General features: G+C 36.7%; 2 protein-coding genes across 2 annotated transcripts in view; one reads left to right on the forward strand and one right to left on the reverse strand.

Annotated features, from left to right (window-relative positions):
• Positions 1-23,875, forward strand: part of LOC149409230 (uncharacterized) — a 240,215-nt gene that overhangs the window by 209,212 nt on the left and 7,128 nt on the right. The window contains exons 9-11 of the mRNA XM_089650022.1: positions 5,748-5,898; positions 6,431-6,539; positions 11,071-11,299. Coding sequence (XP_089506148.1) covers positions 5,748-5,898; positions 6,431-6,539; positions 11,071-11,299 — 489 coding nt within the window. The remainder of the gene's footprint in view (positions 1-5,747; positions 5,899-6,430; positions 6,540-11,070; positions 11,300-23,875) is intronic.
• On the reverse strand, positions 16,263-19,775 carry LOC149409233 (uncharacterized). Its single transcript, XM_089650029.1, has 3 exons — positions 19,359-19,775; positions 18,738-19,031; positions 16,263-17,384 (listed from the first exon to the last, which is right to left on the reverse strand). The coding sequence occupies exons 1-3, from the start codon at positions 19,773-19,775 to the stop codon at positions 16,263-16,265; spliced, it is 1,833 nt and encodes a 610-aa protein (XP_089506155.1).

Raw genomic sequence — 23,875 nt, forward strand, 5'->3', positions numbered from 1 at the left:
AAATAAATATGTTATATTTATTTGTATAGATTTATACATAAAAAACAAGAAATTATTTTAAAATTCGTGTAAGTATCAATTTAATATCTATATATTTTAGCTTTTGGTGTGCCGCGGAATTCTAGGAAGAAATTTGGTGTGTCGTAGGTGAGAAAAGGTTGCGGAGCACTGCTTTAAAGGGTCTTCTGGAATTTAATAAATAATATAAAAACTCACCCTGTTAGTCTCCTCCAAATCCTAGTGTGAAACTTACCCAGTTACACACTACATAGCTAAATCAGTTTAGTTTTACGGTCTCCTCCCTACCGGCATTCCATTACATTAATCATTTTCTCCTTTTAAATCCTTGTAATTTGTTCCATTTTGGTCCCCTCCCTACGCCTATAAAAGGGTAATTAAATAATTCTGTAAATACAATTGTACCTCCCTAATCTCTGTTGGGATTCGAACCCGAGTTTTATGAAATGTTTGATACTCTGGTTTTCAGTCTTCGTGGATAGAATGCCATCTCGCCAAATCAATTCCTCTCTAGCCCGATTAAAAAAACTTCCTGCCTTTAAATACGTTCACTCTGTTTTAAAACGCAATTATTATTATTATTATTTTCATGTTTTTTTTAAAACAAGTAATTTAGTTTGAACTACATATTTACGAAATCACGTTTAATTTAACACATTTTATATTATAATCGCGATCGCCCAACTCTTAGCGCCCCTGGGGTGATTTTTCACAAAACGGCGCTCTACAAATTATCCAATTATTATTATTGTCATTATTATTAATTGTTTTCTCACTGAGTCCAACCACTTTCACTTCACACAAACACCGGTTCAATAATATTTCACTTTAATTCAAAAACCAACAAAGCTTTCTAACACCATCTGAATTCACTAATTAATTGTAATCTCACACATCACTTCTGATTTGTATTCATTTCTCGGGGCTGTCAACGTATCCAAGTTCAAGACTCGACTGTCCCCTCCGATCTCTCCCTTCCCGTGGGAATGTGTTTCTTCAAGGCCCGCCTGTCAATAAATCTTATCTGTTAGCCCAAACAAAATTTTTTGAGTGCATTCATTTCGTTTATTTATGTGATTGTTCAAACCATCACAAGCCTTCTACGATACGACAGACGTAAACATAAATGTTCCAAGACAGCCTTCTACGATACGACAGACGTAAACATAAATGTTCCAAGACAGCCTTCTACGATACGACAGACGTAAAAATTCTATTAATATAGGTACTCATTCTCACTGTTTATATGTTCTATTGTTTATTTTGTTTTTGTTTACATTGTGGTAAACAAACTCATGTACGATGTCCGAGAGAGTGTGAGAGTACATATATTTGTTTATGTATATTGATAATTGGAACTTAAGAGGAAGCTACCAGCCAAAAATGTGTATATTCTTGGTATTCCTTATATTATAGGTAATAGGCATTAAAATCGCTTGATAAACGGAGTCTAGAAACGTTCTATTTGAAGCACAAAACTGGTTTTTATTTATTTTGTAAATAATTTTAAAAGAAAGCAAAAAAGTTAATCAAGTGAAACTGTCACAGATATGTAATATTAGCTATAATACTATATTTTTTTTAAGTTGTTTCCTTTATGCGTTCATACATTTCTATTGTAAAAATAAATATATATTTTTTAACAGTTTACATTTATATTTTATATTGAGTAATTTATGTTTTTATTTGTACTCTACTCAGACAAAACGATATGAAAACCTTCAATTTATCTAAAACATATTTTTTTGATATTCATAATACACAAAAATTCGTTATAAAGATTAATCAAAATAGTGATTTGGCATTCAGCTTCGTCTTAGTTGGTTTATCATATATCGCACACCTAGATAAAGGGTAGCACAACTCGAAATAATTCAAAATTGAGTTATTGCGATTTTCGGAATCTGCGTCGAAAACTACACAAACTACAAAGACACCTGTTTTAAAATCTCCATCAATAATAATGTGATGGCGATGTAAGTTAGTCTTTCTGAGTTGCTCCACGTACACCCACCACCAACAACAGTAACACATCACCAATTACGACATACCAGCAGTAGGGGAAGGTGCTGTCAATACGCACAAAGACTGGATTATTTCGACTTAGTTTTGTATTCGTGATTAACTGCAGTCATAAAGCGTGAATTATTTTAGTTGATTTGGTATTCGTGATTGAACCTGTCTTGTTTCTCGGGCGTTGTACATATCAACTCCACATACTCCGGTTTTATTTACAAAAGTAAGTAATTTTAATTTTACTAATTCATAATAGTTGATTAATTTGAGTTGATAAAATTATTAAACAATGATTTAGTCACGAATACTAAAATAACACGAAATTAATTAATAAACAAGTGATACGTGTATTTGATGATAAGTAATTGAGCAGATAAATATCCTAGTAAAATAACATACAACATTATATAAAAATATTTTTAATCGGTCACATAAAAATCGAGTAAAATGTTTTTTGCTGTTCCTGAAAAAGGAGGTATTTTGAGTTGTACTACTCTTCATCTAGGTGTGCGATTATATTAAGACAATATTGAAGACTCTCAAACGTAAAATGTGAAACAGAAAAATATTCAGTCGCATCTAGAAATATTTATTCCCAGATGCGACTGAATATTTTTCTGTCTTTTCTGTTTTACATCTTTCGTATGAAAGTCGTTTTTAAATCTTAAATCTCCGAAAGTTCTTCACCAATTGCTTTGACATTTTGACACGACGCGCGACGTTACATTCGAATACACATGTGTTTTTTATATCTATATTATATAGATGTCACCTCTGAAAGGTAAATAAGGTAAAAAGGTATTTTTTTAAAACACCTACCGATTCTTCGGCTAGTTTTTGACGTTTGTTGTTATAAAACTCATTTTTCATACTTGGCGAAACCAATGATGACAACACTTTAAACTTAAACTAATCTCAACGAACTGACTCGCCCACTGTCTTTTCTACATGTGATTACCTGTATTCTCCAATAAGTTGCTCGACGGAGTAACAAAACGAGTGACTGGGCTGAGCACTCGGCCGGCTTAATTCGGCAACACGCGCCATTTTTTCTCCATCTGCACAGACAGACTGAGCCACAGCAACGCGTGTCGGAGTACAACTAGTGATTAGCAGTGACAAGCCGACAACTCTTTTGACCTCTGAATACTTTATTATGATATGTGACTTAACGCTGTTGACAGCTGAAACTTCTCGCAAAATTTGCGGCCAGGCACACTTGCCCCCGTTCATTTTCGAGGACTAAAGTCTTGGCTTCCTCTAACTAGAAAAAACTAGATTAACGTGTCAGGTCGTTGAAATATTATTTACACAAAGTTATGAGTAAGATTAAGAAAAGAACGCTTAGATGGTTTAGGCATGTAGAGCGAATAAAAGAAGAAAGGAGTGTAAGAGAATAGAGATGTATGAGAATATTAGACAAACTAATGTAAATCTTGGATCGATCAATTGAACCAAATACTGGTGTCGGGCAGTGTCAAGAGACAGAATAACAGGAGGTTTATGTATGAATGTGAATGAAGCAAGCAGTGTATGCCAAGACCGGGTTGTTTGGCGGTTCGTCCTCTTTGCTAACCTATTCGAGGAAATGTTGTGGTTGATTGTTTTTTAATAGACTTTCCTAGAGAATTTCCTCAAAATGTTAGTACTTTGTTCAAAAACTCTCAGTGGTCAACAAGGAGGCCATCTGTTCAATACAGTATCCAGTAGTCAAGAGATATAACTCGCATAACTTCTAAAATACTATATAATTTTGTAGTTATTCAATCAAAATTATAAATAAATAACACCACAAAGTATCTACGTTCAAAGTTTCACCGTTCTATATGTATTTAAAAACAACAACAAAAATCTTTAGTGTCACAAAAAATCTTTGTGTGCCGTTTTCTCAGCTTTATAACTTTGTGGCTTGGCTCCCTTGCTATCCACGGTAACAATATTACACGTACAAAAAATTACAATGAAGGAGAATTTGCCTGTATCCTAAACTATTTTTCACAGAATAAACTGTTTCATCCCAAATTCACCTATATCATGTCGAAATGACTATCACCTTTGTCTCATACAAGTGTAGAATAAATAATAACACAACAAGTGTCTTGTGGGCGTGTTTCGTGATCTAACTATACTCCAAGTGTTTCACCATGATTACGAAATTTAAGTGAAATGGCGATATACGGGTAAGTGTAAGAGAGACAGACCGCGTGCTAAATGGTCTGGAACCAAAAGGTACATTGTCAAGTCAGTGGCACATTTGTTTCCATTCTAATTTAAGCACTTGTAGTTTTCTTTTTTATTCTATGCACACAACTTAGTAAATTATTAATAACAAATGTAGATCCTAGGAAATAAATTGTACAGCGCCCTTGAGGTGATTTTTCACAAAAACGGCGCTCTAAAAATTATCCAATTATTATTATTATTTTATAATAAAAACACATAAATTTGTTTTTGACCACGATAGTTTTAATTAACTAAGATAATTAATTTAGAAAAATACCAAATTAATTAAGATAATATTAATTAATTTGGTTATTTATTATACTGGAGGTTTTTATTATAAATTATGATGAGCCACAAAGTGAATGCTTTTTACAATTAATTAATTAATTATTATTATTATTAACTGATGCACATATATGTGATTTGGTAAGTCGAACCCAAGCCTGCGGTTGTCGTACGCACGTATGTGTATTAGTGACCTCACCCAGGATTTTAATTTCGTTTTGCAACTCCACAATTCAATTCTTCATCTATTCTCTGTCCACGATAAGAACGACCTGTTGGAGTACCAAATTAGGTTCGTTCTGCGCATACCACCCCCCCGCTCCTTTCCTTCGCCATCGCTCGGCTATCTCCGGCAATCTTCGCTGACAATTCGTTAGTCATTAGTGCCTGCGCTTAGAGAAATTAACCCATTCAGACCCTGCTATAAAATGGATGTTCAGCCGATATGTCCGAATTCATTATCACCAATTACGAAAAACAAAAAAGGACAGGTAAACATTATTTATGTGTTATTTGTATGACTATTCGATTTACAACAATGCATTTTTATAATTCAAGGATATAGATAGGTAATATATGTATAAAATTTGTGAATGTTGGTGTTGATCGGTTTTTTTTTATGTTTATAGGTGGTGCACAAACCTCAACGGACAATGATAATAAATATGTGCCGAAAAAAAATTTCGGAATATCGATCACATTGTTGATGAACTAGAGGACAATAATGATAATTCGTTAGCTTTTGAAATTTCAAATGAATCATCTGAGGAAAATTAATTTTTTTTTAATGGCAATGATGATATTTTCAACTTTGGATTGATTTCTTAGCCGATTTGATAAATCTGATGCCTAATAAAGTACAATATGTATTGTAATACTATCATCATCATTATTTGAATGTATTAAAATGTTTTAATTTTTTATTTTATTTATCGGTAGGAAAATAAATTAAATAATTAATTTGTTAAAAAAGTGGGTCTAAATGTGTTAACGCTCGTCCTTTTAGGAGTGGGGCGAAGGGGCGGAGACATGCGCGTCCACGGGTTGTTCTAAAGTTGGACCGAGTATAGAAATGTGGAAAAACATAATGAAACAAAATAATGTATTAAAAATACCACCAAGTCTGAAACCAAACTAACTTTTCAACAGTTCATTGTCTTTCCAACAAAAATTCTAATATTATGTATGTGTTATTGTAATTGTAGCATCTCCGAGCCACCACCAGCTGATCTCGCACCCCACAGTGATTGGGGGCGCGGGGGGGAAGCCGGGGGGCAAGGGCAAGAAGGCGAGAGCCGGGGCAAAGCAGCCCAACAGCCCCGGGGAGGGGGCCATGGACCCCAGCGCCATCAGGAGGTAACAACTCTTTCTAAAATGCATAATACTCATTTCTTTTTGTGGTACCTTTTTTCTGATAGTTTAACCCACGCAACGATCGAAAAACAGGACGTTTCAGTCCTATTTTTGAACCTGACCTAACTGTATCAGACAGCAGTGGCTTATTACCTAAAATGTTTCAAATGTTCTCTTCTCTTCTCACACATTTCAATGATGACTTATCTTTGATAAGGTTCTTAGCACCGGACATTTGTCATGTGGCTTTTACAGGGTTGAATTATTAGCATGACAAAACCCTGGGATTAATATATTTCCAGGCTCCCGTGCATTCCTTTGTGCGTGCATAATTAGCCCTATTAATAATGCACACTTTTTTCCCAATAAATAAAGAAGCATCTGGCCCAATCGTTCATTGTCCGACGATATGCAAGAAGTCTGCGTATCATTTGCAAATTCTTACCCAAGGTACTCCTCGAGAGGAAGCCGGCAATTTATAGTCATTGTCACTGGCGTGAATATCCAGTAAACTAACCATCATGAATATTTGCAGAAAACCCAGCATGAAGAAGAACAGCAAGACGAACGGGGGCCAAGAGGTTCCTCAGAGCATAGAATGCATGGGGTCAAGTCCCGTGGAATCATCTCTCAACAATCTACCTGTAAGTACAACACTTCATGAAATTTATTTTGCAACTATCTGAAGTCCCCAGAGTTGCCTAGGCTTTACATAGAGTTTTACGAAATCAGTCCATCATCAACTGTGCAAAATTTCATCAAGAAATTTCAAAATTCTGCTTTAGGGGGTGGTAAAAACGGGTGGATGTAGGTTTTAGTTAATCTCATGCAGACAGTGAACTTCCTCTTGTTTTGAAGGTCAAGGATGCAAAATTTCATCAATCTCGGAATAAAACTTTAGATTTGTTTGCAAAACAAACTCACACCGGGATACTTTTCTACTTATTATATTATACTTTTACTAAGTATATAAATTTAAATTTTGTGAATCGATCGTGAACAAAGACTTTTTAACGATTTCTTGGCGTAAAAACAATATTTTTGGCCACAATTTCTTCAATCTAGAGAACCTGCCATAGGTATTCATGGCATTCAAATAAGGGAAGTTTTAGAATACTTTCTGGTACCTTAATCAAGTAACCAAAACTGACAAGCACCTTCAAAATAACCCCCAGATATATATATAGATAACCATGGACTTGCCATGGACAGCCAGAGGCACACTGATATCCATTTTGTAAGAGCAAGGCATCCACAATAGACTATCAACTGACTGCCTACAGTGTACCTTTAGAAACCTGGTCATGGGCAAAGTATTTGGCAGGAGAAACAAAGGAAGATCACCGATGCCTTGAGACGGATCACCGCGGCTCTCCATCCACTGCAGGACCTTATGGATTGCATATTTACAATCAATTCTTTATCTGCATATTTACAATCTATTGTGACTGTGAGTACCGCCTCATTTAAAGTGAATAAAATAAAATCTAAAGGAGAATACTCCTCATTTAAGATAGGCATTCCTATTTCCATAAAAGTGAGGTACTCAAACCGGAAAATTGGCCCAAATATTCGTATTTGAAAGAATGGGAAAATAAAGTGAATACCCCACGGCTTCCTGGTTTCAAACCCAGTTGACATACAAATAATTTACATTTTTTTTACCAAAACGTTCGAGGAATGAAAAGTAAATGCGCTTCATTTTTTTCTAATGTTTTGGAAAACAATTATGACGTAATTGGACTCACTGAGACGTGGCTAAACTCAAGTGTGTTCAACCCAGAGCTCTTCGATGACAGTTTCATAGTATTTAGAAAAGACAGAGATTGTCGTAGTGGCCGTAGGCAGGGAGGAGGCTGTCTATTAGCCGCGAAGAGCGAGAATGGCCTTATTAAGGCAGAGCACTTACCTGCTCTGGAAACTGTCAACGAGGACTTATGGGTTAAAATTACTTTTAATTCGTGTGTAACTTATGTATGTATTGTGTACTTTCCACCTGCGTCAAACTTTGACACATATCAGTTGTTTTTCAACAAAATACATCAAAATGTAGATGTTATTGGTGGAAAAAATGTAATTGTGCTAGGAGATTTCAACCTACACTCATCAAGAGGTAGCAAGGATATTGAAAACGACCTGAATTTTTTATGCGCCGTTTTCGGTCTCTCCCAATTCAATAACATCCTAAATATAAATTCAAGAGTGTTAGATTTAATTTATTGCAATACAGCCATACATGTTATTCATAGCACTTCTCCTCTTTTAACCGAAGATCAACATCATCCCGCATTAGAATTTATTTTTTCATGTAAAAAACAACATCAAGGCTACAACAATTCCTAAAAATGACGAGCGTGCTTTTTGTGGATGGAATTTTGAACAGGGTGATGTTGATAAGTTATATAACATGATAAGCCAATTAGATTGGCAAGAACTTTATAATTATTGCACTATAAATGAGGCTGTACACCATTTTTATGCTAGTATTTATAGTATTTTTGATGCCTGTTTTCCCAGAAAACCTTCCAGTAGAGGTGGTCGTCGATATCCGAAATGGTTCTGTCGAGATACCATCGCGAGCATTAAAGTGAAACATGCTCTCCATAAGAAGTGGAAGGCTTCTGGCTGTCGATGTGACTATGATCTGTTCAGTGCGCATAGAGCCGTGGTCAGGCGCAACATTCACACTGCTTTCCAATCATATATAAATTCCATTGAACACGATATCAAACATGATCCAAAGATGTTCTGGGACTACGTCAAATCACTACGTAAAGATGGTGGTATTCAAGACACCATGATGCATCGTGATCGGGAAGTTCGAGGAGTGGATGTAGCTAACGCATTTGCAACACACTTCCAATCCGTGTATAGTAATGAGTCTCCATTTCTAAATATTAATACCGCTGCAAAGTCGAATGTAAAGGGAGCCCAAAATATCGATATTGGTCAAATTGATGAATCGGATATAGTATCTTCCATTCGGAAACTGAAAAATACACATTCACTTGGTCCAGATTTTCTTCCGGTATTCTTCTTAAAAGGTTGTGCCGAGTTTTTAAAACTGCCACTAAGCTTCTTATTTAACCTTTCCCTAGAAACTGGTGTATTTCCTGATTTGTGGAAAATATCAAAAATTTGTCAGATTTATAAAAGCGGCATAAAGATTTCTGTGGAAAATTACAGACCGGTAGCAATACTATCTGCACCGGCTAAATTGTTCGAATCGATTCTTCATAAATTCACACTACCACAAGTTGAACCGTTTCTAATTTCTGAACAGCATGGATTTAGAAAAGGTCGATCGACAGAAACCAACCTATTGGTGTTTACGGATTACGTATCTAAATCATTAGACAAAGGCCATCAAGTAGATTGTTCATACAATGATTTTTCAAAGGCCTTCGATACTGTAAATCACGACGTTTTACTCAATAAACCGGCTACAATAGGATTCTCCATAAGACTACTTACTTTTTTTGCTAGCTATCTTGCAGACAGGAAACAGTTTGTGTCTCATGGACTATTCCAATCTAACCATTTCTTTGAACGATCGGGGGTACCCCAAGGCAGTAATTTAGGCCCACTCCTCTTTTCCATATTTATAAACGATATTTCAGAAGTAATTCTGCATTCTAGGTTTCTTCTCTTTGCTGATGACTTAAAACTTTTCTTAGAAATACTAAATTTAGAAGACTGCAATCAACTCCAGTCAGACATTAATAGAATTGTTGAATGGAGTAAAATAAATCGGATTGAGTTTAATGTTTCTAAATGTTTAATTTTGTCATTCACTAGGGCGAGTCATACCTGGTATTACCGGTATACAATGGACGCCCGAAGTTTAAAACGTGTCTCGACAATGAAGGATCTTGGAATCATGTTTGATAGTAGACTGACATTTCATGCTCATATTGAGGCGACATGTAGCACTTCACTTAGAATTCTGGGCTTTGTTCTACGCACTGCAAGGAATTTCAGAGATAACCGGGTGCTTATAGTTTTATTTAATTCCTTAGTAAGGAGTAGACTTGAAAGTGGGTCGGTGATTTGGAGTCCACACCAGGTTAAGTATTCTCTCATGTTGGAGAGAGTTCAGAAGAAATTCTTGAGATTTCTCTACATGAGGGAGTATGGCTCTACCCGTGGCTCTATCCCACTGACTTTCTTTTGGGTATGCTCGGAATGAACTATCTACGGGTCAGGAGAGATGTGCGCATTGCTACACATTTCTTTAGACTGATTCGTGGATGGTTTGAAAACTCGGTCATCATGGAGAGCATTCATTTCTATGTTCCCGATGGTTATCTACGTCACCGACAACATAGACTATTTTATCTCCCGGCCTGCAGAACTAACTTGCCAATGGTCATGCCTGTGGGGAGAGCAATCTTGCTGTTGAACAGAATAAATTCGGATATCGACATGTTTGCCATCAATGAAGTTTCCTTTAAAAGGCAAGCTCTATTATCACTGGTATAGTTAATATACACACTGTAAATATTAATCTTTAATTCTTATTATAAAAATTATTTACAAACGCTTTGAAATGAACAATTTTGTAATGTTTTTAAAATTAATAAACAAATTGAATTGAATTGAATTGAATTGAAGGAGCCACGTTCCCCAGGGAAATTGAAACCTCAGCAATGAGGCAACAACTAAAGAGCGATCTACCAAAATCTAATGACTACTAAAGATACGTAGTATAATGGTATATTCACAATCCTCTTCACAACCCTCTTCACTAAGGATTCCTGTTCCGAGAAGGACTGTAGGTTTTGTGTCGGTGTTGATTCACAACTTTTATGATTTTCTCATCTTCATGTTTGTTGATTTCCTAATCTCCATGTTCGTAGACTCATCTTCATGTGTGTTGATTTCCTCATCGTCATGTTTAGTGACCTAATCTTCATGTTTGTTGATTTCCCCGTCTTCTTGTTTGTAGACCTCATCTCCCTGTTTGTTGATTCCTCATCTTCATGTTTGTAGATCTCATTTTCATGTGTGTTGATTTCCTCAACGTCATGTTTAGAGACCTAATCTTCCTGTTTGTTGATTTCCCTGTCTTCATGTTTAGAGACCTAATCTTCATGTTTGTTGATTTCTTCATCTTCATTTTTGTTGTTTTCGTCATCTTCATGTTTATTGACTGTAGGTTGTTTTCGCTCTCAGTTTCAGACGGGACAATCTCTACACGGGCTGAGCCTGGAGGTGTACGGGAGCGGTGAACGGGGGGTTCCCCCCACCACTCTCTCTCCACCCTACTCCAACCACTCGCCAATGCACTCCATGGCCGCCCTCAGCGCTGCCGCACAGCAGCGTCTGCCGTCTGCCCCACCGCCGCGTCTGCCGTCTGCCCCACCGCCGCAGCTGCAGCAACCCAACTACCAGTTCACCAGAGGTAAAAACAACCTAACTCCCTGCGTAATCATTCTATGGGCTTTATTTATACATCAAAAAAAAAAAAAAAAATTATACTGCATGATATAATATGTTCATAATTTAATCCATATTTAACTTTGATGTAATATTAATATTCTTAATTAATTATACATAATATGTAAATGAAATCCTCAGCACGGGAGATCCCAGTGAGGATATCATTATATCTCTTTGTTACACAAAAAAAAGATAATAAAACACTTTATTTTTTTTTTTTAAACTTCCGATTTAGTTGTCCGGGTTAAATCTTCCCCAAAGGAAAAACTTAACCCTTCCACTCACTTTTCCACAAATGATCATCTAGTCAATCAACATTATGTAAGTGCATTATATAAGCAAAATAAATACAAAACAATACAAGAACAACACGTCAACTCACCAGAGATCAAATGGGAAAATAATTCACCGTCTCCAGATATTTTCATATCAGAGGGTTCGGCTCGGTAGAACTTCTAACAGGGCCTATAAATCCTACTGATCCCTCAACATAAATATTTAAAAAATCTTTTGTTATCCTACATGTATTCAAAATGACCGACTTTTGCATCTTTATATATAATTTTTTTGATTGATCTAATACGCCTAAATTTTTAATTAGAGAGCTAGGTATAATGCCAGTAGCCGAAATAACGAATGGTAATATTTTTATAGTCTGAGAATGCCAAATTCTTTTTATTTCATTTCCTAAATCTGTGTATTTTCTTATTTTTTCACTAACAGATTTTTGAATATTACATATTTTGAATATTTGGAATAGCGACATCAATGATATAAGTTATTTTTTTAATTTTGTCATGTAAAACTATATCGGGTCTATTATGACTAATCGCTCGGTCTGTTAGTATAGTTTTATCATAATATATTTTATAAAATTCGTTTTCTAAAAATGAATTTGGTTCGTATTCATAATATGGTACTACATTACGGCTGTTGGCACCTAGCATCGTGCTACCTACCTTTATATCCTTTCTAAAATTATTGTGGCCTATCGACCTCTCCTCTCCTCTCCTCTCCTATGCCGACTTTAGTTGATTAAAATTATTCGTCCTGTCAACATCGTTTGATTACGGAGCCCCCTTTATCGACCGTGTCGAAATCAAAGCCATCGTGAGCTCGCGCATGGTGAAATTTGTGAATTGTTGTGAACCAGCGCAAAGAAGAATTGAAAACCGTGGAAGAATAGAAAAGGGTAAGTCGGCATTCCGAACCTTTTCCAATCCTATTGTTCCGCGTTGCGACGGTGCTATATCCGTCCCCAACATTGGTCATTCGAGCCTGATAATTTATATTAATTGAAAAAAATTGTGGTTAATTTAATTATTTCAAGGTTAAATTGTTCATAAAAGTTGATCTATGTGTAAAATTCGCGTCAGCCGTGCTGTTCGCGAAAATTGCCTGTAGGTAGTAAAAAATACTTAACTGGTGACAAATTTGTTAATATTTAAAATAAATTGTTGTATTCACTCGGCATTTTTGTGCAGATTAATTTCTCAATACAATGGCTGAGAAAAAAGTACTTTTGTTGCAATCCCGACGTGAGCGAATAGTATCTCGTATTCGTATTACGCAAGAGCTCATAGCGAGCACTTATGATGATAGTAAGAAAAAAGATACGTTTCTTGCTAGATGTGAAAAGTTAAAAGATTGGTTACAAGAATTTGAATCAGTTCAAAACGAGATTGAGGAACAATTACTGTCATTAGACAAGATTACAGAAATGTCAGAACTGGGAAACATTGCGAATAATGTTGATTCAATGTATTTCGAGATCATGCAAATGAAAAGCGTTATCACTAGTAATAATGAAAATTCAATTCCTAAAACGGCAAGTAATTCGGTGATTCGTGCACCAGTGATAAAGCTGCCCACTTTTGATAGTAACATTAAAAGTTGGTGCTCATTTCATTCATTATTTAAAAGTCTTATACATGACAGCAATGCATATACTAATGTAGAAAAATACCATTATCTTTTATCAGTAATTACAGGGCCGGCACTGGCACTTATACAATCATTGCCTCTTATCGAAGAGAATTATGACATTGCCTGGAATATTCTGGTAAATCAATACCAAAATTCTAGAATTCTTTTCACGCATTATGTTGATGAAATTCTTAATTTCAAAATATTACAAAACGAGTCTGCGTCAGGTATAGCGCGGTTACTCAGTACGTTTCAAGAGAATTGCGCCGCTATAAAGGCGATGAATATAGAAAATATCTTTGATAAATTTGTTGGTCATATTATGATACGATCGATGGATCTGACAACTAAACGTCAATTTGAATCCAAATTGTCCGGTGAAGAGATTCCAGGGTTGGATTCAATTTTCGAGTTTCTGAGAAATCAAACGCGTATTTTAGAAATGTTATCTCCACATACTACAAAAGAGAAAAAAGGTTCGTTTAAAACGTTGTTATCTGCCAATAAGAATTATAATAACCTTAATTGTCCATTATGTAAAGGTGCACATTTTCTTTACAAATGTGCATCTTTTACATCTTTAAGTCCCCATCAAAGGAGGGACAAAATTAAAACTTTAACCTCTCAGAAAAGGACTTTTATTTACTTTGTGTCCCTTTGTGAACTGTCAAAACGCGGAAATTTTTGTGTTATTCACGAGTTTTGTTAAAAGCTCCATAACTCACGTTTTGGGAAACGTAGCCTCATTCTAAAAAATGTTTTGGAAAGATTATGAAATTCACTATCGTATTGTTTTGTTATACGTAAATATTTGCGTTTCTAAATATACATTTTCTGAAAACGTCAAAAATATGTAAAAATCGCTGACCATTATTTCAAAGCTGTGAAAAATGTACTTTTTTCTGAGTATCATAAAGAAATAACACTTTATATATTGAAGAAATATAATTAAAAACTATTGGTCACCTCAAAATATTAACCGTCCAAACTAAAATATTTTTAATAAATTATTTAAAAACGCAATAAATTACGAACGAACAAGCTGACAGATTCAATCGACTCAGAAAATGCACCTCTAGATTCCATAGATATTTTTGAATGCAGACGCGTAGCGTTATTCATTATCGATACTCTGTTTTTTAAATCATGGCAATCCGTATACTAGTGATGGAAATAAATCGATTTTTGTAAAATCTCGCGCGCTTACGTGAAAAGACGTACTAATGTCTTGACCGCTATTATCATATTTACGTCTTTTGACGTTCTAATGTTCCGAGTGGTTAAACCGTTGTTTCAATTGTTTGAAACAACACCATGTAAAAGATTGTGTATCAAAATTCACATGGCCGCAACAACGATTCCGAGCGTTTCTACCGTGTTGTTAGGAACTGTACAACTTGAGGTCCGAAATCAATATAATGATTATATACCTATCTGCGCCGTCGTAGATTGTGGGAGTCAAGTCTCTCTGATTACGGAAAGATGTGCTCAGCTTTTGGGTTTGTCAATTAAAAAACATCGTATTTCACTGAACGGTTTAGGAAATTCTAGTATAAATTCTTGTCATGGAAAAACAAAATGTTTTATAAAACCTCGAAATAAAAAAGGGCCTATTCTTCAATGTCAAACTGTCGTGATTACAGAAATCACTTCTAATCATCCGTCATATGATTTACCATCGAGTGGAACGTCACAATTTAAAAATTTAAAATTAGCTGATGAATCATATTACAAGTCGGGCAAAATAGACCTGTTTCTGCTATCGTGGTACGAGAACACGCCGTCAGATGGAATGCAGGAAAACACTTCTTCTTCTTGACATATAAATTTATTAATGCACAATATAATTGCAGAGGATCTTATTTTCCTCTGCTAAAACTTAAACTGAAAGAAATAAAGGTCTAGTTTCCTCTATTCTTCAGTTTTCCCTAGGTTTACATAAACCTAGTAATTATCTCACGACTGACTGCCTAGGTACGCATGTACCTACCAGTTATTTCAACACTCGCTCCTCCGTAGGTACGTCTGTACCTACCCGTTATAGCAATACTCTAATACTGTGTCCTGCGTAGGTACGTCTGTACCTACCAGTTATAGCAACACTCTAATGCCGTGTCCTGCGTAGGTACGTCTGTACCTACCAGTTATGTGAATACTCTAATACTGTCCTTTTTCTGGGAGGTATCTGTATTTAAACTAAATTCTGAAGGACATTTTACCAAAATAAAGATGTTCCACCCGCTCGTTGGCAAACAACATTCTTAACATAAAATAAAATGCACTAAACTATTCTTAATGATACAAACGTGACTTAAACAATAGAAATATTTTAAAGGAATTATTTTGAGGGAGATGAAACTTTATTTGGGGTTTTTATTACTATGGGACAGGGGTGGGAAAGGTATTGGCAAATATTTTTAGGCATAATGGTTTAACTAGGGTCATCATAAAATCGAAGGCGAACAGCTCTATTTGAAAACTGCCGCCGCTTGCAGTAAAATGTCACCAATTCTTAAATCATAAATGATACAAACAAGGCAATATGTTTATAAAAATACCAGGCCAAAGAATTGTTTTATTGTAGGGTCGAATCTGCAAATGTGGGAAACTACACTAAACTTGAAAATACGAACTGTGGGAACTGGCTTGAAGGTTAAATTTTACTGAGCAATATGTAATAGTCGCATTCTGGAAGATACATACCTCCTCCCGTGAAGATTCTTCACAAAATAGGCTAAGAATGCGACTGTTATCTTAATTAGGTACCTACTGCATGTCTACGAAAATTACCAGTTAAATTTATTAAAATATCTGAAATAGAAATATTTATGCTACTCTTAAAACTAGAAATTCCGTGAAATATGTAAATCTTATGACTAAAAATTGTGTAGTAGGTAATGTATTAAAACTAGAAATCCCGTAAAAAATGTATATCTTATGACTAAAATTGTGTAGTAGGTAATGTCTTAAAACTAGAAATTCCGTAAAAAATGTATATCTTACTGACTGACTAAATGGTTGTAGTAGGTAATTTCGCATTCACCTCCACCCTTAAACCCGCCTTGAGCATGTATGTATGTAATATCTTGTATTAATTTCTTCGCACTTTCTAATGAATTTACACTATCTAAATAGTCGTCCATGTAATGTTTTGTTTTTATTGCTTCGACGGCCTGGGGAAACTGAGATAAAAATTGATCCGCGTTTTTATTTTTTACGAATTGCGCCGAACAAGGTGATGATTTTGCGCCAAAAATCATTGAATTCATAGCGTATACAGACGGGGCTACCTTACGATCTTTTCCTCTCCATAAAAACAACTGAAACGGTGTATCTTCATCAATAATTTTAATTTGTAAAAACATTTCTTGGATATCGGCGGTAAATGCAATTTTATTTTGCCTAAATTTAAAAAGCATTCCTAGCAGAGAATTATATAGATCGGGCCCGGTTAAAAGCCTATCATTCAAAGAAATTCCCTTTGATTTTGCCGCCGCATCAAATACAACCCGCAGCTTTCCTGGCTTATTTGGGTTGTAAACAGCAAAATGTGGTAAATAAAATTTATCCGAGCTATCCGGATACCTACCACTGAAATTGAATTTTTTTGCATATCCTTTATCTAAATAATGTTGTATTTTGTTGCAGTAGGCTTCCGCAAATTCAGGGTCTTTGTCCATTCTCTTTTCTAAAGTTTTTAATCTATTTTCCGCAACCTGAAGACTATCAGGAAAATATCTCTCTTCTTCCTTCCACAGCAAACCCGTCTCCCAATGACACCCCTGACTAGCGCGTTTTGTGGTACTTTCTAACAGGGAATATGCACGTTTATCATCTTTGCATATTTTCGGGCTCACTACTCCCATCTCGTCTATCCTAAAACTCTCTTTGATAATTTCATGCAATTCGCTATTTTCGTTTTCCCGAACATGAAAATTGAATTCCACACTATTTCCCGTTTTATTTGAAATATGGCCGAGCGCGACCCAACCAAGCTTTGTATAAGATAATGATACTTTATTTTTATCTCCCTGAACTATTTTTCTGGAAATAATTAATTCCCAGTTGTTTTGCCCAATTAACATTTGGGGTTTTACATTCCTATCAAAGCGAGGAGCGTTCTTTAAGTGTTTATTACTCGCAATGTAAGAATTAGATAGCGCCATTTGAGCTGATATCTTTAAATCCCGAACGGTTCGAGCACTAGCTATGTACGATTCTACTTCGTTTTTACCTTTTATTTTTACATTTATTGACATAGAATCCGCGTTGTTGGAGCTCATTTCATTGACTCCATGCAATGAGAGGTCACTAACTGGTCCAGACAAACCGATTTGTTTGGCTACTTCTTGGTCTAACAATGTGACGGTTGACCCATCGTCTAATAGCGCATGAATATCTCGGCTTCCGAGTGGCCCGTATACCGTAATCGGAATAATTTTTAAAAGTACTTGATTACTTTCCCACGTGTTTGTGACAACTTCATCGGTTTCCACCCGATTGTGATTAACCAATAAATCATGAAATTTTTTGTTTGGTGATTTTAAATTTACTTTACAATTAAAACGGGAATGTCCGTACCCTAAGCACTTATAACAAACATTATTATATTTAGCAATTTCCCATCTTTGCGTTATTGGGACATTTTTAAATTTCTCACATTGCCAAATCTGGTGTTCTCCTTTGCAAACACAGCACGGTGGTTTTCCATTATTAGTGGTGTGATAAAGGAATTTTTTTGACGTATCGTACGAACGTTCGAAATGATTATTTTTGGATGCATAAGGCCTATTAAAATTTTGTTTATTTTGATGTTGATTAGCTTGCCGTGGATGATAATTATTACTATACTGCTTGAAATGGTTATTGGAAGCGAATTTAGTTTCATTACTGATTTTAGAATTAAAACTTATTCCTGAGTCACGTGAATTAATTACGATTTCTTCCAGCCAAAGTGATAAATAGCAGAGTATTGGCTGTGTTGTGTTCCGCCTATCTTTGTCTGTAAGCCACAACGTTCGTAGTGTACTAGGTAGTTTACCGATTAATGTCGATAACAAATCTGGATTGTGCAAATGTCCGATATTTTTAAATGATTTTAACATAGAAATTAAATTTTTTACTTTACAAGAAAATCGAATTATGGCGTCTGAACTGGTATTCTCATCTAATTTACTTAAATTTCGGATCTCACCAATAGTTTTTTGTATGATGTGATCCGTGTTGCCAAAAATATTTTCTAACGTATTTATTATTTCCTTGACATTGCAAGGAGACAATAGAAGGGAAGAAACCGCGTCACGCGCCTCTCCTTTTAACGCTTTTTGTAATCTATATAAATTTTCGCTGTCAGATACTTTTAAGAAGTCTGTGGTATGATGGTATATTGATTTGAATGCAATCCATTCAATTGGATTGCCGTTAAATGTGGGAAGATCATTAACTTTGGGCCTGGTATTATATAAAGACATTGCCTTACCAATTGATTCCGCGAGACGGTCTTCAGTTATAGCAGGTGTTGGTCCCTGGAATCGGCCCTGCGACTCTAGCCACTGTTGCCCGTCGCGTTGCTCTGCTAAGTTGAATGGCTGCTCTGATGTAGGCAGCTCCCAGTAGCTACTGCTTGGCTGCTGATGCTGCGTCGACTGCAGCTGAAGAGATTGCCCTACTAAGGGCTGCTGATGCGATGTTCCTCTGGGTGGGAGTAGCTCGTACCGCCCGCCCTGCTGCTGCTGCTCCAACCGCTGTCCCAAGTGCAGCGGAAGAGCCTGCTCTGTCCGAGGCTCCAATTGCGATGGGAGAGTCTGCCCTGCCAAGGGCTGCTGCTCTGAGGATCCTTTTGGTGGGAGTAATGTGTACCGCCCACCCTTGTTCTGCTCCAACCGCTGTTCCAATTGCAGCGGATGGGCCTGCTCTACCCGAGGCTCCATTTGCGACAGGAGAGTCTGGCTGGCCAAGGGCTGCTGCTCTGAGGATCCTTTTGGTGGGAGTATTGTGTACCGCCCACCCTTGTTCTGCTCCAACCGCTGTTCCAATTGCAGCGGATGAGCCTGCTCTACCCGAGGCTCCATTTGCGACGGGAGAGTCTGCCCTGCCAAGGGCTGTTGCTGTGCAGTTCTTGTGGGCGGTTGTAGTGATAACCGCCCATCATGGAGCAGTTCCTGTTGCTGCTCCATTTGATCTCGAAGAGGCTGTTCATCGTGATTTCCAAGTTCTGATGATGAACTGCGATGTGACTGGTCCACCCAGTCATTGACTCTATCTTCGAGAGTCCGTTGCGAAGTCCTTGATGCGGCTTCTAAAACGAGCGCCGCATGTTGCTCCTCTGCATCCAATATTGACATTGCTGCAGCCATCTTTGCTTCAGCCATCTCCGTAAGTAGGCGGGCCTTTTGTCTCGTGATGTGCACCTTAGTTTCTGAAGCTTTTATTTGAGCCTCCGTCCAGCTGCTGCTGGTTCCCGCCTTGCTGCCGCAGACAGATGACGTCTTTGAGTGTTGTCCCGCTTCCATGATGCTGCTGTTCCCGATGCGGCTCGAAGGACCATATGTTTCTGTTTTTTTTTTTTTTTTTTTTTTTTTTTTCTTGACATATAAATTTATTAATGCACAATATAATTGCAGAGGATCTTATTTTCCTCTGCTAAAACTTAAACTGAAAGAAATAAAGGTCTAGTTTCCTCTATTCTTCAGTTTTCCCTAGGTTTACATAAACCTAGTAATTATCTCACGACTGACTGCCTAGGTACGCATGTACCTACCAGTTATAGCAACACTGCAATACTGTCTCCTGCGTAGGTACGTCTGTACCTACCAGTTATATGAATACTCTAATACTGTCTCCTGCGTAGGTACGTCTGTACCTACCAGTTATATGAATACTCTAATACTGTGTCCTGCGTAGGTACGTCTGTACCTACCAGTTATGTGAATACTCTAATACTGTCCTTTTTCTGGGAGGTATCTGTATTTAAACTAAATTCTGAAGGACATTTTACCAAAATAAAGATGTTCCACCCGCTCGTTGGCAAACAACATTCTTAACATAAAATAAAATGCACTAAACTATTCTTAATGATACAAACGTGACTTAAACAATAGAAATATTTTAAAGGAATTATTTTGAGGGAGATGAAACTTTATTTGGGGTTTTTATTACTATGGGACAGGGGTGGGAAAGGTATTGGCAAATATTTTTAGGCATAATGGTTTAACTAGGGTCATCATAAAATCGAAGGCGAACAGCTCTATTTGAAAACTGCCGCCGCTTGCAGTAAAATGTCACCAATTCTTAAATCATAAATGATACAAACAAGGCAATATGTTTATAAAAATACCAGGCCAAAGAATTGTTTTATTGTAGGGTCGAATCTGCAAATGTGGGAAACTACACTAAACTTGAAAATACGAACTGTGGGAACTGGCTTGAAGGTTAAATTTTACTGAGCAATATGTAATAGTCGCATTCTGGAAGATACAAGACCTTTTGTTAGGAGCTGACGTATACTTGGATATATTTAATAGTGGCCATGAAATAATTCACGGCTCTCCATGTGCTGTAAACAGTGTATTCGGTTACATTATAATGGGGAAGATGGAAAATTCGTCATTTCAAACGCCTTCGTCTTTATTTGTTGAAACAAATTCGTTAAGCAATACTCTTAGAAAATTTTGGGAAATTGAAGAAACACCTTCAATTGTGACGAGTAATCCGGACGACGAATTAGCCGAAACAATCTACGCTTCGAATCACTATCGAGAATGTGATGGTAGATATGTTGTACCATTATTAACAAAATCTGAAATTATGCCTTCTCAAAATTCCTTAAAACTTGCGGAATCGCGATTGAACAAACTAGAAATTCGTTTTAAAAGGGATCCCATGTTAGCAATTAATTATGGAAATTTTATACAAGAATATGAGGGTCTGGGACACATGACACGGGTACCTCGGAATTTAGATGCATTCTATTTACCTCATCATTGTGTTTTGAATCCTGACAGTAAAACTACAAAACTACGTGTGGTTTTTGATGGGTCGGCAAAAACCCAACCAAATAACTTATCTCTAAATGACTTATTATTGAACGGTCTAAAATTGCAAACTGAAATTCCACGTATGATTTTAAATTTTCGTTTTCATAAGTATGTATTTACAGCTGATATTTGTAAGATGTATAGGCAAATATTAATTATTCCATCTCAGCGTAAATTCCAAAATATTTTGTGGAGAGAATCTCAGAATGAACCGGTTATTGATTTCGAGTTACAAACTGTAACGTACGGGTTGTCTAGTTCACCATTCTTGGCCATTCGTACCCTTCGCCAGCTAGCACAAGATGAAGGATCAAAGTATCCTGACGCTGCCAAGGTTCTATGCGATGATTTTTATGTAGATGATTTGGTAACAGGGACAGAAACGATTAGCACAGCCCTCAGACTAAAACAAGATATCATTGGATTGTTAAATCTTGGGAAATTAGAACTTAGTAAATGGCAATCTAATACACCGTCACTTTTGGATCACGTTTCGCAAGAGCACCAGCAAGATGGTCATTTTTTTGATAACGCCGGAACTGATCAAATTGTTAAAATATTAGGCATTCAGTGGAGTCCAACGACTGATAATTTTACCTACAAGGTCGATCTACCTTCAAATAAGATATGCACAAAAAGAACAATTTTATCAACGGTAGCTCGTTTATTCGACCCACTTGGGATCATCACCCCAGTGACATTTTTCGCAAAATGTCTATTACAGGAACTATGGAAGTTAGATGTCGATTGGGACGATCGTGATGTTCCACCACATATTCATAATACGTGGAGTAAATTTGTAAGTCAACTTTCATTACTTCGAACATTGAATATTCCTAGATTTTTTTTTTTTTTTACAGTATTACCGCACAAGAGTCCCAACTGCTCCCGTCTGGAGCCAGTGAGACTATGGCATCCCCAATTGGGGTATGTTGTGAGGCTGAGGGTATTGGGGAGGGGAGGGAGATGGGGAAGTGGAAGGTGGGGAAGTACCTGGCTATTCAGATCTAGTCACTAAACACGGCTAAAGCCATTTGGAGCAACGTTTCAATTCTGAATGGTGGTCTTACACCAGGGCGATACTGAGAGTATCTTCCACTCTGGAACGTGCCGCAAATATACTATATATTATTTTAATTAATTAATTGTGAAATAACACAAATTAATCAAATAAAATTTATTTGCGCACGCCGGGTTCGAACCCGCGACCTTCGGATCTGTAGTCAAAAGCGTATACCACTAGACCACGGCCGGCCGTCAAAAGGCCGTAGATATTACAACACGGTGATGACAAGTCGTCTTTTCCTCGTAGGGTTCTGTAACGCTTCACAATTGGGTTATTCTGCAGTGGTATATTTATTAGAGCGTAATAGCAATACCACTCACATCTTAATGGGAAAATCGAAGGTCGCTCCTTTGAAAACCCTGTCAATTCCACGACTAGAATTATGTGGGGCCGTTCTTCTCACGAAACTTGTAAAGTATATTATGTCATCTGTAAAGTTTGCCGAACAAATAGAAAACGTTTTTCTATTTACAGATTCGACTATTGTACTAGCGTGGCTAAAAACGCCGCCATATTTATTGAAAACATTTGTCGCTAATAGGGTTGTACAAATACTGGAAAATACACCAAATGCTGTTTGGAAGCATGTTGTCTCGGAGGAAAATTGTGCCGATTCTGGTTCAAGAGGGCTTTTCCCAGCAGACATTATATCACACCCTTTGTGGTTTACGGGACCAAAATGGCTTCACCAACCAATAGCACTCTGGCCTTGTTCAGCTGTGTACAATCAATCTGACGGAGAAATACCAGAACTCAAAACATGCAACCTTAAAACGTTTGTATCATCTCAAATAGTACCTAATTCGATTATTAGTAAATATTCTTCATTTTATAAATTGCAACGCGTCGTCGCTTGGATAATGCGTTTCGTAAATAATTGTCAGAAACGTCCTGGTAGTGGAAATTCAAACTCGACTTATCTAAGTTCTCGCGAATTAAATGATTCGCTTATGAAAATCGTACGCATTGAACAGGAAACGTATTTTTCTGTTGATATACGTAATATGCGAAATGGCAGTCCATGTTCAACGCAAATTCAAAACCGTTTCTTGATAGCCACGGTATTATCAGGGTGGGCGGTCGACTCAAGTATTCAAATTTGTCATATGAAAGTAAATTTCCGATCTTACTTCCGAAAATCTGTCATTTAGCTTATTTAATTATAGATTATTATCATAAACTATATCTTCATGTTGGGCCACGAAGCCTTCAATTCACTATTCAGCGTAAATTTTGGATAGTGGCTGCACGGAATAAAATTCGCTCACAACTGTCGAAATGCATTGTCTGCTATAAAATGAAATCTTCGGTGCTACCTCCCCTAATGGGTGATTTACCTCCCTCTCGAGTGCAACAAAGCCGTGTTTTTTCTCGAGTTGGTGTAGATTTCGGAGGACCTTTCACTTTGAAAGATCACAAACGTAGGGGAGCAAAAACGTCAAAGGGTTATTTATGTCTATTTGTATGTATGGCGACGAAAGCAGTTCATTTAGAGATCGTGTCTGATTTA

Source organism: Hesperophylax consimilis, unplaced genomic scaffold, assembly GCF_061612785.1.
Source record: "Hesperophylax consimilis isolate HC1 unplaced genomic scaffold, BYU_Hcon_1.0 scaffold_33, whole genome shotgun sequence".
Taxonomy (NCBI): Eukaryota; Metazoa; Arthropoda; class Insecta; order Trichoptera; family Limnephilidae; genus Hesperophylax; species Hesperophylax consimilis.

Bases quoted from the DNA above. Each gene is read 5' to 3' on its own strand.
- LOC149409233 (XM_089650029.1), bottom strand. From the start codon at position 19,775: ATGGAAGCGGGACAACACTCAAAGACGTCATCTGTCTGCGGCAGCAAG. The intron at 19,032-19,358 runs GCAGGGCAGACT...CGGACAGAGCAG, and splicing joins CTGCACAGCAACAGCCCTTG to GCTCTTCCGCTGCACTTGGG. The intron at 17,385-18,737 runs GCAATGTCTTTA...AAACACTTAAAG, and splicing joins TCGCGGAATCAATTGGTAAG to AACGCTCCTCGCTTTGATAG.